Source organism: Sphaeramia orbicularis, unplaced genomic scaffold, assembly GCF_902148855.1.
Source record: "Sphaeramia orbicularis unplaced genomic scaffold, fSphaOr1.1, whole genome shotgun sequence".
Taxonomy (NCBI): domain Eukaryota; kingdom Metazoa; phylum Chordata; class Actinopteri; order Kurtiformes; family Apogonidae; genus Sphaeramia; species Sphaeramia orbicularis.
In genome coordinates, this window is record NW_021941639.1 from 72,037 (window position 1) to 88,840 (window position 16,804).

A 16,804-nucleotide genomic window follows, 5' to 3' on the forward strand; every position below is an offset into this window, starting at 1 on the left:
TTTTGCTAACCCTAACCCTTTTCCTAACCGTTTTTAACCCCGTTCCTTACCCTGTTCCTAACCCTAACCTTTTTCCTAACCCTTTTCCTAACCCTGTTCCTAACCCTAACCCTTTTCCTTACCCTTACCCTGTTCCTAACCCTAACCCTGTTCCTAACCCTTTTCCTAACCCTGTTCCTAACCCCGTTCCTAACCCTGTTCTAACCCTGTTCTAACCCTAACCCTGTTCCTAACCCTGTTCTTAACCCTAACCCTGTTCCTAACCCTAACCCTGTTCCTAACCCTTTTCCTAACTCTAACCCTTTTCTAACCCTAACCCTGTTCCTAACCCCGTTCCTAACCCTGTTCCTAACCCTAACCCTTTTCTAACCCTAACCCTGTTCCTAACCCTAACCCTGTTCCTAACCCTTTTCCTAACCCTAACCCTGTTCCTAACCCTAACCCTTTTCCTAACCCTAACCCTGTTCCTAACCCTGTTCCTAACCCTAACCCTGTTCCTAACCCTAACCCTGTTCCTAACCCTAACCCTGTTCCTTACCCTTTTCCTTACCCTTTTCCTAACCCTGTTCCTAACCCTAACCCCATTCCTAACCCTAACCCTGTTCCTAACCCTAACCCCTGTTTCTAACCCTAACCCTGTTCCTAACCCTGTTCTAACCCTAACCCTGTTCTAACCCTAACCCTTTTCCTAACCCTGTTCCTAACCCTAACCCTGTTGCTAACCCTGTTCCTAACCCTAACCCTGTTCCTAACCCTAACCCTTTTCCTAACCCTGTTTTTAACCCTGTTCCTTACCCTGTTCCTAACCCTAACCCTGTTCCTAACCCTTTTCCTAACCCTTTTCCTTACCCTGTTCCTAACCCTGTTCCTTACCCTGTTCCTAACCCTAACCCTGTTCCTAACCCTTACCCTGTTCCTAACCCTAACCCTGTTCCTAACCCTTTTCCTTACCCTTTTCCTAACCCTGTTCCTAACCCTGTTCCTGTTCCTAACCCTTACCCTGTTCCTAACCCTAACCCTGTTCCTAACCCTTTTCCTAACCCTGTTCCTAACCCTGTTCCTTACCCTGTTCCTTACCCTAACCCTTTTCCTAACCCTTTTCCTAACCCTGTTCCTAACCCTTTTCCTAACCCTAACCCTGTTCTTAACCCTAACCCTGTTCCTAACCCTAACCCTGTTCCTAACCCTAACCCTGTTGCTAACCCTAAGCCTGTTCCTAACCCTAACCTTGTTCCTAACCCTATTCCTAACCCCGTTCCTAACCCTAACCCTTACCCTAAGCCTGTTCCTAACCCTAATCCTGTTCCTAACCCCATTCCTAACCCTAACCCTGTTCCTAACCCCGTTCCTAACCCTAACCCTTTTCCTAGACCTGTTCCTAACCCTAACCCTGTTCCTAACCCTGTTCCTAACTCTAACCCTGTTCCTCACCCTGTTCCTAACCCTGTTCCTAACCCTAACCCTGTTCCTAACCCTTTTCCGAACCCTAACCCTGTTCCTAACCCTTTCCCTTTACTCTAACCCTTTTCCTAACCCTTACCCTAAACCTAACCCCGTTTCTAACCCTAACCCTGTTCCTAACCCTAACCCTGTTCCTACCCCTGTTCCTAACCATGTTTCTAACCCTAACCCTGTTCCTAACCCTAACCCTAACCCTGTTCCTAACCCTAACCCTGTTTCTAACCCTAAGCCTGTTCCTAACCCTAACCCTGTTCCTAACCCTTTTCCTAACCCCGTTCCTAACCCTAACCCTTACCCTAACCCTGTTGCTAACCCTAACCCTGTTCCTAACCCTTACCCTTACTCTAACCCTGTTCCTACCCCTAACCCCGTTTCTAACCCTAACCCTGTTCCTAACCCTAACCCCGTTCCTAACCCCGTTCCTAACCCTAACCCTGTTCCTAACCCTTACCCTTACTCTAACCCTGTTCCTTACCCTAACCCTGTTGCTAACCCTAAGCCTGTTCCTAACCCTAACCCTGTTCCTAACCCCGTTCCTAACCCTAACCCTGTTGCTAACCCTAACCCTAACCCTTACCCTGAACCTAACCCCGTTTCTAACCCTAACCCTGTTCCTAACCCTAACCCTGTTCCTACCCTTGTTCCTAACCATGTTTCTAACCCAAACCCTGTTCCTAACCCTAACACTTACCCTAACCCTGTTCCTAACCCTAACCCCGTTTCTAACCCTGTTCCTAACCCTTACCCTTGTTCCTAACCCGAACCCTGTTCCTAACCCTTTTCCTAACCCTAACCCTGTTCCTAACCCTTACCCTTACTCTAACCCTGTTCCTACCCCTAACCCCGTTGCTAACCCTAACCCTGTTCCTAACCCCGTTCCTAACCCCGTTCCTAACCCCGTTCTTAACCCTGTTCCTAACCCTAATCTTGTTCCTAACCCTAACACTTACCCTAACCCTAACCCTGTTCCTAACCCTAACCCTGTTTCTAACCCTAAGCCTGTTCCTAACCCTAACCCTGTTCCTAACCCCGTTCCATACCCTAATCCTTACCCTAACCCTGTTCCTAACCCTAACCCCGTTCCTATCCCTAACCCTGTTCCTAACCCCGTTCCTCACCCTAACCCTGTTGCTAACCCTAACCCTGTTCCTAACCCTGTTCCTAATCCTAACCCTGTTCCTAACCCCGTTCCTAACCCTAACCCTGTTCCTAACCCTGTTGCTAACCCTAACCCTGTTCCTAACCCTAACCCCGTTCCTAACCCTAACTCTGTTCCTAACCCTTACCCTTACTCTAACCCTGTTCCTTACCCTAACCCTGTTGCTAACCCTAACCCTGTTCTAACCCTGTTCCTAACCTTGTTCTAACCCTAACCCTTTTCCTTACCCTAACCCTGTTCCTAACCCTTACCCTAACCCTTACCCTAACCCTTACCCTAACCCTGTTCTAACCCTAACCCTGTTCCTAACCCTGTTCCTAACCCTTTTCCTAACCCTAACCCTGTTCCTAACCCTGTTCTAACCCTAACCCTTTTCCTAACCCTGTTCCTAACCCTAACCCTGTTCCTAACCCTGATTCTAACCCTTTTCCTAACCCTAACCCTAACTCTGTTCCTAACCCTGTTCATAACCCTGTTCTAACCCTAACCCTTTTCCTAACCCTGTTCCTTACCCTAACCCTGTTCCTAACCCTGATCCTAACCCTTTTCCTAACCCTAACCCTGTTCCTAACCCTGTTCTAACCTTGTTCCTAACCCTGTTCCTAACCCTGTTCCTAACCCTAACCCTGTTCCTAAACCTGTTCCTAACCCTTTTCTAACCTTGTTCCTAACCCTAACCCTGTTCCTAACCCTGTTCTTAACCCTAACCCTGTTCCTAACCCTTTTCCTTACCCTTTTCCTAACCCTATTCCTAACCTCGTTCCTAACCCTTTTCTAACCCTTTTCTTTACCCTAACCCTGTTCCTAACCCTAACCCTGTTCCTAACCCTGTTCCTAATCCTAACCCTGTTCCTAACCCTGTTCCTTACCCCGTTCCTCACCCTGTTCCTAACCATTTTCCTAACCCTAACCATGTTCCTAACCCTTTTCCTCACCCCGTTCCTAACTCTGTTCCTAACCCTAACCCGGTTCCTTACCCTGTTCCTAACTCTAACCCTGTTCCTTACCCTTTTCCTAACCCTGTTCCTAACCCTAACCCTGTTCCTAACCCTGTTCCTAACCCTTTTCTAACCCTGTTCCTAACCCTGTTCCTTACCCTGTTCCTAACCCTCACCCTTTTCCTAACCCTAACCCTGTTCCTAACCCTTTACCTTACCCTTTTCCTAACCCTGTTCCTAACCGTAACCCCATTCCTAACCCTAACCTTATTCCTAACCCTAACCCCTGTTTCTAACCCTTACCCTGTTCCTAACCCTGTTCTAACCCTAACCCTGTTCCTAACCCTAACCCTTTTCCTAACCCTGTTCCTAACCCTAACCCTGTTGCTTACCCTAACCCTTTTCCTAACCGTTTTTAACCCCGTTCCTTACCCTGTTCCTAACCTTAACCTTTTTCCTAACCCTTTTCCTAACCCTGTTCCTAACCCTAACCCTTTTCCTAACCCTTACCCTGTTCCTAACCCTAACCCTGTTCCTAACCCTTTTCCTAACCCTGTTCCTAACCCCGTTCCTAACCCTGTTCTAACCCTGTTCTAACCCTAACCCTGTTCCTAACCCTGTTCTTAACCCTAACCCTGTTCCTAACCCTTACCCTGTTCCTAACCCTTTTCCTAACTCTAACCCTTTTCTAACCCTAACCCTGTTCCTAACCCCATTCCTAACCATGTTCCCAACCCTAACCCTTTTCTAACCCTAACCCTGTTCCTAACCCTAACCCTGTTCCTAACCCTTTTCCTAACCCTAACCCTGTTCCTAACCCTAACCCTTTTCCTAACCCTAACCCTGTTCCTAACCCTGTTCCTAACCCTGTTCCTAACCCTAACCCTGTTCCTAACCCTAACCCTTTTCCTAACCCTAACCCTGTTCCTAACCCTTTTCCTTACCCTTTTCCTAACCCTGTTCCTAACCCTAACCCCATTCCTAACCCTAACCCTGTTCCTAACCCTAACCCCTGTTTCTAACCCTAACCCTGTTCCTAACCCTGTTCCTAACCCTGTTCTAACCCTAACCCTGTTCCTAACCCTAACCCTTTTCCTAACCCTGTTCCTAACCCTAACCCTGTTGCTAACCCTGTTCCTAACCCTAACCCTTTTCCTAACCCTGTTTTTAACCCTGTTTCTTACCCTGTTCCTAACCCTAACCCTTTTCCTAACCCTAACCCTTTTCCTAACCCTGTTCCTAACCCTGTTCCTTACCCTGTTCCTAACCCTAACCCTGTTCCTAACCCTTACCCTGTTCCTAACCCTAACCCTGTTCCTAACCCTTTTCCTAACCCTGTTCCTAACCCTGTTCCTTACCCTGTTCCTAACCCTAACCCTGTTCCTAACCCTTACCCTGTTCCTAACCCTAACCCTGTTCCTAACCCTTTTCCTAACCCTGTTCCTAACCCTGTTCCTTACCCTGTTCCTTACCCTAACCCTTTTCCTAACCCTTTTCCTAACCCTGTTCCTAACCCTTTTCCTAACCCTAACCCCGTTCCTAACCCTAACCCTGTTCCTAACGCTGTTCCTTACCCTATTCCTAACCCTGTTCCTTACCCTGTTCCTTACCCTGTTCCTAACCTCAACCCCGTTCCTAACCCTAACCCTTTTCCCAACTCTAACCCTGTTCCTAACCCTTTTCCTAACCCTAACCCTGTTCCTAACCCTTACCCTGTTCCTAACCCTGTTCCTTTCCCTTTTCCTAACCCTAACCCCGTTCCTAACCCTAACCCTTTTCCTAACCCTAACCCTGTTCCTAACCCTGTTCCTTTCCCTGTTCCTAACCCTTTTCCTTACCCTTACCCTGTTCCTAACCCTGTTCCTTTCCCTGTTCCTAACCCTTTTCCTAACCCTAACCCTGTTCCTAACCCTGTTCCTTTCCCTGTTCCTAACCCCTTTCCTAACCCTAACCCTGTTCCTAACCCTTTTCCTTTCCCTGTTCCTAACCCTTTTCCTAACCCTAACCCTGTTCCTCACCCTGTTCCTTTCCCTGTTCCTAACCCTTTTCCTAACCCTTACCCTGTTCCTAACCCTGTTCCTTTCCCTGTTCCTAACCCTTTTCCTAACCCTAACCCTGTTCCTAACCCTGTTCCTTTCCCTGTTCCTAACCCCTTTCCTAACCCTAACCCTGTTCCTAACCTTGTTCCTTTCCCTGTTCCTAACCCTTTTCCTAACCCTAACCTTTTCCTAACCCTAACCCCGTTCCTAACCCTAACCCTGTTCCTAACCGTAACCCTGTTCCTAACCCTAACCCTTTTCCTTACCCTTTTCCTTTCCCTATTCCTAACCCTTTTCCTAACCCTAACCCTTTTTCTAACCCTAACCCTGTTCCTAACCCTAACCCTTTTCCTAACCCTAACCCTTTTCCTAACCCTGTTCCTAACCCTGTTCCTAACCCTAACCCTTTTCTAACCCTAACCCTGTTCCTAACCCTTTTCCTAACCCTAACCCTGTTCCTAACCCTAACCCTTTTCCTAACCCTAACCCTGTTCCTAACCCTTTTCCTAACCCTGTTCCTAACCCTAACCCCATTCCTAACCCTAACCCTGTTCCTAACCCTAACCCCTGTTTCTAACCCTAACCCTGTTCCTAACCCTGTTCCTAACCCTTTTCTAACCTTAGGGTTAGAGGGTCAGGGTTAGCTAACCCTAACCCAACCCTAACCCTAACCCTAACACTTACCCTAACCCTGTTCCTAACCCTAACCCTGTTTCTAACCCTAAGCCTGTTCCTAACCCTAACCCCGTTTCTAACCCTGTTCCTAACCCTAACCCTGTTCCTAACCCTTACCCTTACTCTAACCCTTTTCCTACCCCTAACCCCGTTTCTAACCCTAACCCTTTTCCTAACCCTAACCCTGTTCCTAACCCCGTTCCTAACCCTAACCCTTACCCTAACCCATTTCCTAACCCTAACCCCGTTTCTAACCCTGTTCCTAACCCTAACCCTGTTCCTAACCTTAACCCCGTTCCTAACCCTAACCCTGTTCCTAACCCTAACCCTTACCCTAACCCTGTTCCTAACCCTAACCCCGTTTCTAACCCTGTTCCTAACCCTAACCCTTTTCCTAACCCTTACCCTTACTCTAACCCTTTTCCTACCCCTAACCCCGTTTCTAACCCTAACCCTGTTCCTAACCCTAACCCTTTTCCTAACCCTGTTCCTAACCCTAACCCTGTTCCTAACCCTGTTCCTAACCCTAACCCTGTTCCTAACCCTAACCCTGTTCCTAACCCTAACCCCGTTCCTAACCCTAACCCTGTTCCTAACCCCGTTCCTCACCCTAACCCTGTTGCTAACCCTAACCCTGTTCCTAACCCTAACCCTGTTCCTAACCCCGTTCCTAACCCTAACCCTGTTCCTAACCCTGTTTCTAACCCTAACCCTGTTCCTAACCCTGTTCCTAACCCTAACCCTGTTCCTAACCCCGTTCCTAACCCTAACCCTGTTCCTAACCCTTTTCCTAACCCTAACCCCGTTCCTAACCCTAACCCTGTTCCTAACCCTAACCCCTGTTTCTAACCCTAACCCTGTTCCTAACCCTGTTCTAACCCTAACCCTGTTCCTAACCCTAACCCTTTTCCTAACCCTGTTCCTAACCCTAACCCTGTTGCTAACCCTGTTCCTAACCCTGTTCCTAACCCTAACCCTGTTCCTAAACCTTTTCCTAACCGTTTTTAACCCCGTTCCTTACCCTGTTCCTAACCATAACCTTTTTCCTAACCCTTTTCCTAACCCTGTTCCTAACCCTGTTCCTTACCCTGTTCCTTACCCTAACCCTTTTCCTAACCCTTACCCTGTTCCTAACCCTAACCCTGTTCCTAACCCTTTTTCTAACCCTGTTCCTAACCCTAAACCTTTTCCTAACCGTTTTTAACCCCGTTCCTTACCCTGTTCCTAACCATAACCTTTTTCCTAACCCTTTTCCTAACCCTGTTCCTAACCCTGTCCCTTTCCCTGTTCCTAACCCTTTTCCTAACCCTAACCCTGTTCCTAACCCTGTTCCTAACCCTGTTCCTTTCCCTGTTCCTAACCCTGTTCCTTACCCTAACCATGTTCCTTTCCCTGTTCCTAACCCTAACCCTTTTCCTAACCCTAACCCTGTTCCTAACCCTAACCCTATTCCTAACCTCCTCGTCTCTCACCGTTGGATTCACAGGATTTGTCGTCTGATGCTAGAAAGTATCCGTCTGCGCAGGAACACATGACCTCGTCTTCAACCACGTTACAGAAGTGTTTACAGCCGCCATTATTGTGTTCACACAGCAACGGAATCTCTGCAACGAGAAGAAACAAACACATGAAGGGCAACGCAAGGAGCACCAGCAACTGGGTCAACTGGGTCAACTGGAACTTCAACCAGGATGTAGAACTAACCCTAACCAGGTCCTGGACCTGGTCTGAGGTCCTGGACCTGGTGTGGGGTCCCGGACCTGGTGTGGGGTCTGGGACCTGGTGTAGGGTCCCGGACCTGGTGTGGGGTCCGGGACCTGGTGTAGGGTCTGGGACCTGGTGTGGGGTCCCGGACCTGGTGTGGGGTCCCGGACCTGGTGTTGGGTCCTGTACCTATCTCACAGTTGAAGCCCTTGTATCCGCTCCTGCAGTAACAGTTGTAACTCCCGATCCCGTCTTTACAGGATCCTCCGTTGACACAAGGTGTGGACTCACAGGCGTCACCATCTGGAAAACCACACCCACAAACCACACCCACATCTTTTAGTCCCACCCATCTGCACTTCCTGATCTGACGGATCTGAAAACAGTTGAACTGAAGACATTTACCATGATAGACGGCCCAGAATTCATTCTGGAAGGAAAAGAAAAAGAAAAACAGGGATTAATTAAAAAAAACAAAAAAAACGCACAGTTCAGGTCCATGAAGTGGTCTGTCCTGGTCTGTCCTGGTCTGGATTAGTCCACTTTAGTTATTATGCTGATGATACACAGTTATATATATGTATATGTATACGGGGGGTGACTGAAAAGTTTGGAGCCGAACATGGACAGGATCCAGATAAGCAGACTAAATGTGGTCCATGAAGTCTGTCCCAGGTCTTTGTCCTATCCAGTCCACTTCTTGGTCAGTTCAGTCTTGTTCCTGTTTTCCAGCTCCATGAACTTTGTGTTTCAGGTGTTTCCTGAAAATTGGACAAACTGGAGTATGAGGGTGTCATGAAGTACAGGTACGACCTTTGACTTCTGTGGGGTCAGGGTTAGGGGTCAGGGTTCGGGTCATGGTCAGGGTTACGGGTCAGGGTTAGGGTTAGGGGTCATGGTTAGGGGTCAGGGTCAGGGTTAGGGTCATGGTCAGGGTTAGGGTCATGGTCAGGGTTAGGGGTCAGGATTAGGGGTCATGGTCAGGATTAGGGGTCAGGGTTAGGGGTCATGGTCAGGGTTAGGGGTCAGGGTTAGGGGTCAGGGTTAGGGGTCAGGGTTTGGGGTCATGGTCAGGGTTAGGGGTCAGGGTTTGGGGTCATGGTCAGGGTTAGGGGTCATGGTCAGGGTTAGGGGTCAGGGTCAGGATTAGGGGTCAGGGTTTGGGGTCATGGTCAGGGTTAGGGGTCAGGGTTTGGGGTCATGGTCAGGGTTAGGGGTCAGGGTTTGGGGTCATGGTCAGGGTTAGGGGTCAGGGTTTGGGGTCATGGTCAGGGTTAGGGGTCAGGGTTTGGGGTCATGGTCAGGGTTAGGGGTTAGGGGTCAGGGTTTGGGGTCATGGTCAGGGGTTAGGGGTTAGGGGTCAGGGTTTGGGGTCATGGTCAGGGTTAGGGGTCAGGGTTAGGGGTTAGGGGTCAGGGTCAGGGTCAGGGGTTTGGATGTGTCCCTAGTTGTACTGCTCCTTGGTCTCAGGCTGGTACTGGTGGACTCCAGTCTCATCTGTGGTCACTAATCGGTCCCATTAACTGGATGGTTTGTCTCAGTGGTCAGTTGTGTCAGTGGTCAGTTGTGTCAGTGGTCAGTTCTGCTGACCTTCTGCTTCTGCTGTGGTTTTGGTCCACAGTCCCAGACGTGGCTCCACCTACACACCTTTGACAGTCCCAGTTCATCTGGGATTATATGACCTGTTCACTCCGGTCAGATGTCCACTCCGGTCAGATGTCCACTCTGGTCAGATGTCCACTCTGTTGCTAATCTAATAAATTGACATACGCTGATCCTCCAGGACCAGGAGCAGGACCAGGAGCAGGAGCAGGAGCAGGACCAGGTCAGTGTTCTCAGGGTCATGTCTGTCCACGTCCTCCCTGACCTTGGGTTCCCATGGTTCCACTGTGGCAGATGCAGGGGCGTGTTCACCTCATGCAGGGGGTCCATCTGTGGTCCTGGAGGCCGGTCCTCCAGGACCACAGATCCGGTCTGTTCTAGGTCCTTCCCTCCTCCATCACACCTGGAAGCCCTTCCATCATCACCGTTCTTCTGCAGAGCTGACGATCAGCTGAACATCTGAAACAGGTGGACCCCTGTGACCTGATGAGTCCTGCAGGTCCTTGTGGAGCTCAGCTGGGTCAGGTGTTTCAGATGCACAGACCTGATGACGTTCTCATACTCCAGTTGGACCAGTTTACAGGGAACACTGGAGACACTGGGAACACAAAGTCCAGGACCAGGAAGTGGACTGGATAGGGTTAAGACATGGACCGGATTTAGTCTGTTTACCTGAACCCTGTCCATGGGAGGATCCCAACTGTTCACTCACCCCTCCTGTGTGTGTATATATATATATACATACACACACACACACACACACACACAAATGTGTATATGTGTATATATATCCATATGTACTGTATGTATGTACATACGTGTGTGTGTGTTTATATTCATCTGTCTGCTCCTCCTCTTTTCTCAGTGTAGGTCTGTACCGTTTTCTCCTTATATATATATATATATATATATATATATGTATGTATGTTCCTCCTCCTCTCTCTCCTCCTCCTCTCTCTCTCCTCCTCTCTCTCCTCTCTCCTCCTCTCTTTCTCTCTCTCCTCCTCCTCTCTCTCCTCCTCTCTCTCTCCTCTTTCTCCTCTCTCTCTCTCCTCTCTCTCTCTCTCTCTCCTCCTCTCTCTCCTCTCTCCTCCTCTCTTTCTCTCTCTCCTCCTCCTCTCTCTCCTCCTCTCTCTCCTCTCTCTCTCTCTCCTCTCTCCTCTCTCTCTCTCCTCTCTCTCTCTCTCTCTCTCCTCCTCTCTCTCCTCTCTCCTCCTCTCTCCTTCTCTCTCCTCTCTCCTCCTCTCTCTCCTCCTCTCTCTCTCCTCCTCTCTCTCTCCTCCTCTCTCTCCTCCTCTCTCCTCCTCTTTTCTGGGTGCAGGTGTTTTACCGTTTTCTCCTCGTTCTCAAATATCTCTCTCGCCTCCTCCCAGTCACACTGCTCCTCTCTACACTCTCTCTCCATGTTTCCTTGTTTCACCTCCTCCAGGAAACTGTTGGCCCGCCTCCTCCTGTGGAGGAGGAGCTGAGACGCCTCCTGTTCGTCAACGAAAACTGTCAATCACACACACACACACACACACACACACACACACTGTCTGAGTCACTGATATCACTTGTGTTCATTTTTATTGTGATCACTTTTCTTTGTGTGTTTGTGTACGTCTGTGTGTGTGTGTGTGTGTGTGTGTCTTTGTTTGTTTGTTTGTTTGTTTGTTTGTTAGCAAGATAACTTAAAAAGTTATGGAGGGATTTTCAGTAAATTTTCAGTAAATGTTAACACTGGCACAAGGAAGAACTGATGACATTGTGTTGGGGATGGGGGCGGGGGGGGGGGGGGGGGGCTTGCTTGCCTCTGATCCCCAACACCTTGTCCTGCCACAGGGGGCAGGTGTGTCCTCACACAGGGGGCAGGTGTGTCCTCACACAGGGGGCAGGTGTGTCCTGCCACAGGGGGCAGGTGTGTCCTGCCACAGGGGGCAGGTGTGTCCTGCCACAGGGGGCAGGTGTGTCCTGCACAGCTCTGGGCCTCCAAGGGCTTTTCTTCTTCACACTTTTTTTTACATTGTTTTGTTTGTTTTGGTTTAGATTTGCCAAAGTAACCCAAACCCATAACCCCTAACCCCTTTATCCTCCCCCTAACTGTCAGAGGAGTTGTATATTCTACCCAGGTTAATTACCCAGGATGCACCTGTGCTGTGGATCTGTAGGTTAATTACCCAGGATGCACCTGTGTTTTGGTTCAGTAGGTTAATTACCCAGGATGCACCTGTGTTTTGGTTCAGTAGGTTAATTACCCAGGATGCACCTGTGTTTTGGTTCAGTAGGTTAATTACCCAGGGTGCACCTGTGTTTTGGTTCAGTAGGTTAATTACCCAGGATGCACCTGTGTTTTGGTTCAGTAGGTTAATTACCCAGGATGCACCTGTGTTTTGGTTCAGTAGGTTAATTACCCAGGATGCACTGGTTTTTTGGTTCAGTAGGTTAATTACCCAGGATGCACCGGTTTTTTGGTTCAGTAGGTTAATTACCCAGGGTGCACCTGTGTTTTGGTTCAGTAGGTTAATTACCCAGGGTGCACCTGTGTTTTGGTTCAGTAGGTTAATTACCCAGGGTGCACCTGTGCTGTGCATCGGTCACACACCAGTCATAGGTTTGATTAAAAATTAATGAGTCCCATCACGACACTGATTAAACTGATTGTATTTAATGAGGGTGTGAGCAGCCAATCATCACACAAGTGTCCCTGATGACATCACACACACTCTGTGGGGTCAAAGGTCACCCCCCCCCCCCCCCACCTTCCCCCCTCCCTGTCCTTACAGCTCAGTCTGTGGTTTTTTAGAGGCTGTCAGTGGACCTACCGTTAGCATTAGCGGCGGTGGCGTTAGCGGTGGTCATCTGGAGCAGCAGTAGGCTGACGGACAGACGGACAAAACCAAACATGGTGGTCAGCGGCCGGGACCAGACTGGACGACAGGCAGGATGAGAGTGGACGATAGAGTGGACGATAGAGGAGTCTGAGAGTGGACAGAGACAGAGATGAGGACAGGAGGACCAGAGGACAATGACCTGAGGGGGCAGGGGGGAGGGGAGGGGGAGGAGGGGGGCGGAGTTCTGAGGGGACGAGAGGACAACGACCTGAGGGGGGAGGGGAGGGAGGGGCGGAGCCCTGATGGGAAGGGGCGGGGTTAGTCAGTGAGAGAGGAGGAGGAGAGAGAGAGAGGAGGATGTGCTGAACTGGATCAGATCTATGAGGGGTCACATGGGACAAAATTAAGCATTAGCATTCACATACGTGAAATACACACACACACACACGTGAAATACACACACACGTGAAATACACACACACACACATGTGAAATACACACACACGTGAAATACACACACACACACACGTGAAATACATACACGTGAAAAACTTTCTCATATATTTTTCACTTGAACAGGACGGCACAGAAGAGGAAAGGAGATACCCACGTGTGTGTGTGTGTGTGTTTTCACATGAGTATGTGCGTTTTCACGTGTGTGTACATTTTCATGTGTGCGTTTTTCATGTGTGTGTTTTCACGTATGTGTGCGTTTTCATATGTGTGTGCGTTTTTCATATATGTGTGTGTGTGTTTTCATGTGTGTGTACGTTTTTCATATGTGTGTGTTTTCACATGTATGTGTGCGTTTTCATGTGTGTGTGTGCGTTTTTCATGTGTGTGTGTTTTCACGTGTGTGTGTTTTCATGTGTGTGTGCGTTTTCACGTGTGTGCGTTTTCATGTGTGTGTGCGTTTTTCATATGTGTGTGTGTTTTCACGTGTGTGTGCGTTTTTCATGTGTGTGTGTTTTCACATGTGTGTGTACGTTTTCATATGTGTGTGCGCGTTTTTCATATGTGAGTGTTTTCACATGTGTGTGTGCGTTTTCATGTGTGCATTTTCACATGTGTTTTCACGTGTGTGCGTTTTCACGTGTGTGCATTTTTCACGTGTGTGCATTTTTCATGTGTGTCCGTTTTCACATGTGTGTGCATTTTTCATATGTGTATGTGTGTTTTCATATGTGTGTGTGTTTTCATATGTGTGTGTGTTTTCACGTGTGTATGCGTTTTCGTGTATGTGTGTGCGTTTTCATGAGTGTGTGTGTGAATGCTAACTCTGAATTATGTCTCATACGGCCCCTCATACAGATCTGTTAAACTGGATCAGATCTGGATCAGATCTGTTGAATTTGTTAACTCTTGTTCATTTTTCTTAGTTTTTATGGTATTTATTCGTGTTTTTGTTCGTCGTTACTGTTGTCGTTAAAACAGGATTGTTACGAAGTTTGACTTTATTTGAAAACATGTTTTTGTTTTGACAAATAACTCAAAGAAAAACAGAAACAACAGTTGAAACAGTTTATTTATTTCTGTTGATGGTGAACATTCAATAGAAAAAGTTGAAGACAGACCTGTCAATCAAACCCCCCACTGTAACCCGACACCAGCATCCACATGAGGGTGCAGTAACCCGACACCGCTCTGTGATTGGACATTTCAGACAATTCTAGAAAATCCAGAACCCACTTCATCAGATCATCTTTATTTAAATTATTATAATATTTATTTGTGCAGGTTTGGTTTTTAATGCGATTCGTTCTTTTTTCTCGCGTTTCTCTCTTGCGGTTCTCACATTCCTGCACTCACGCTCTCATTGGTCGGCGTCACGGTGGGCGGGGCTCTCACAGTGGTCTCCACCCATTGGACGAAGCGGGCCATGTTGGCATACACCCCATAATACCCCGGGTGAGGACAGCCACGCCCCCAGCCGACCACGCCCATCAGGAAGTGGGTGGAGCCGTACCGCGTGACCAGCGGGCTCCCGTCGTCACCGCGGCAACCGTCCACGCTTCCCTCCAGGTACCCGGCACACAGCATGTTTTCGGTGAAGTTGAAGCCGGACCTCTGGGAGCAGACGGAGTTCTGGAGGACGGGGACGGACATCCTGCGCAGGACGGGCGATGGCGGCGGGACAGGGGCGTGGCCGTTGCCCCCGCCGGTCCTCCCGCCCCACCCCGACACCGTGTGGAACCGCAGCGGCAGCAGCTCCCGTTCGGCGAAGTCTGCGGTGGGGAGGCAGACCGGGACCACGTGACGGTTCAGGGTCAAAGGTCGACGCAGATGCAGGAGGCCCACGTCACTGTCACCGCTCTGAGGGACGTAGGCGGGGTGAAGGATCGCCACGGCAACGGGAACCGCCTGCTCTGTGCCGTCAATGGCATCCAGGTCATGTTCCCCTGGAAACGAAAAACAAACATGAACATGGAAACACAAACAAACAAACAAACTTAAACAAAGAAATGCAAACAAACAAACAAATGTAAACATGGAAACGCGAACAAACGTAAACAAATGTTAACATGGAAACGCAAACGTAAACAAACGTTAACATGGAAATGCAAACAAATGTAAACAAGCGTAAACATGGAAACGCAAACAAACGTAAACAAACAAACGTTAACATGGAAACACAAACAAACAAACAAACATTAACATGAAAACGCAAATAAACAAACAAATGTTAACATGGAAACACAAACAAACAAACGTTAACATGGAACCGCAAACAAACGTTAACATTGAAATGCAAACAAATGTAAACAAACGTAAACATGGAAATGCAAACAAACGTAAACAAACAAACGTTAACATGGAAACACAAACAAACAAACAAACATTAACATGAAAATGCAAATAAACAAACAAATGTTAACATGGAAACACAAACAAACGTTAACATGGAAACGCAAACAAACAAATGTAAACAAACGTAAACATGGAAACGCAAACAAACATAAACAAACAAACGTTAACATGGAAATGCAAACAAATGTTAACATGGAAATGCAAACAAACAAACAAAAAAATAAATGTTAACATGGAAGCACAAACAAACAAACATAAACAAGGAATCGCAAACAAACAAACAAACAAACATAAACACGGAAACGCAAACAAACATTAACATGGAAACGCAAACAAACATGTAAACAAACAAACGTTAACATGGAAATGCAAACAAACGTAAACATGGAAACACAAACAAAAAACAAACGTAAACATGGAAACACAAACAAACAAATGTAAACATGGAAACGCAAACAAACAAACAAACAAATGTTAACATGGAAACGTAGACAAAGAAAACAAATGTTAACATGGAAACACAAACGTAAACAAACAAACAAATGTAAATATGGAAATGCAAACAAACAAACAAACAAACATAAACATGAGATGTAAACAAACGTCTGTGTCTGAAGGTCTGTGCAGAGACTCACCTGCCACCACGCCCAGGTGGGTGGGGCTGTTGCCATGGAGACAGTGGGCAGCGGTCAGGACCCAGTCAGAGCTGATGAGGACACCGCCGCAGTGACTCGACCCGTTGAGCTGGACCAGAACCTGAACCAGGACCAGAACCAGACCCAGATCAGACTCAGACTACAGTACCCAGGAGCCTTTGGGCCAAACACAGCCTTACCTGCCAGGGACACTCCCCCCGCGGACAGTGGGTGGAACCAACCAGCCGGGTCTGACCCACCACGGACTGGGTCTGGTTCAGGTCCAGAGGGACCAGGGCCCCACAAGGAAACTGCACTGGAAGGAACAAGACCAATTAAAGCCGCAAGCGGCACCTAAAGGCCCTTGCCAAGGGCATGTCCAGTAGAAGTATGCCCATCGTTCAGCAGGTGGCGCTCTAGCACCAAATTTCAGTGTCTTCTGATGAATGGGTGTAGGCCTGGGAGATTGACAACTGATTCAGATTTGAGGCAAATCATTGCTCGTATGTCCGAACTAAGGAAATTTTTGTATAAGTAAATCTGTAGGGGGCGCTATGCAAATAAAATTAAATTTCTTCCGTTGAATGGGTGTAGGCCTGCGAGATGTACCACTGAGCATTTGTGGATCTGTCACGGCAGAAGTGTAGCAAAATTCATGTGTGTAAAGAGAGCCAATCGAGAAGCCGCTTGACTTGTAACCAATGATTTGTCTGTATTTCTGGGTCTTGTAGTGAAAATACTTTGACTTTTCAAATCTGATTACACACACACAAGTTGTTTTACACATTTGCAGATTGTTGTGCAGACACACAAATCTCATAGCGCATTTACAGATTCATTTACACATTTGCAAATCCGACTGCGCACAGACAGATTGAGATGCGGACACTCAACTCTCCACACGCATTTGCAAATAATATTGCTACAATAATGGCCCCATACTTTATGCCCCTGGTAGGGTCTCCCAAGG

General features: G+C 48.0%; 1 protein-coding gene and 1 long non-coding RNA gene across 2 annotated transcripts in view; both read right to left on the bottom strand.

Moving 5' to 3' along the window:
* LOC115416656 (uncharacterized) overlaps positions 1 to 16,804 on the bottom strand; it is a 56,251-nt gene that overhangs the window by 13,801 nt on the left and 25,646 nt on the right. The window contains exons 13-21 of the mRNA XM_030130502.1: positions 16,035 to 16,150; positions 15,835 to 15,955; positions 14,187 to 14,790; positions 13,986 to 14,035; positions 12,383 to 12,538; positions 10,909 to 11,072; positions 8,382 to 8,406; positions 7,983 to 8,279; positions 7,745 to 7,876 (exon numbers count right to left, since the gene is read on the bottom strand). Coding sequence (XP_029986362.1) covers positions 7,745 to 7,876; positions 7,983 to 8,279; positions 8,382 to 8,406; positions 10,909 to 11,072; positions 12,383 to 12,538; positions 13,986 to 14,035; positions 14,187 to 14,790; positions 15,835 to 15,955; positions 16,035 to 16,150 — 1,665 coding nt within the window. The remainder of the gene's footprint in view (positions 1 to 7,744; positions 7,877 to 7,982; positions 8,280 to 8,381; positions 8,407 to 10,908; positions 11,073 to 12,382; positions 12,539 to 13,985; positions 14,036 to 14,186; positions 14,791 to 15,834; positions 15,956 to 16,034; positions 16,151 to 16,804) is intronic.
* LOC115416660 (uncharacterized) lies at positions 2,035 to 7,025 on the bottom strand. The gene is made up of 3 exons (XR_003935010.1): positions 6,966 to 7,025; positions 3,979 to 4,002; positions 2,035 to 2,087 (listed from the first exon to the last, which is right to left on the bottom strand). It is a non-coding gene; the product is annotated as an uncharacterized LOC115416660 (long non-coding RNA).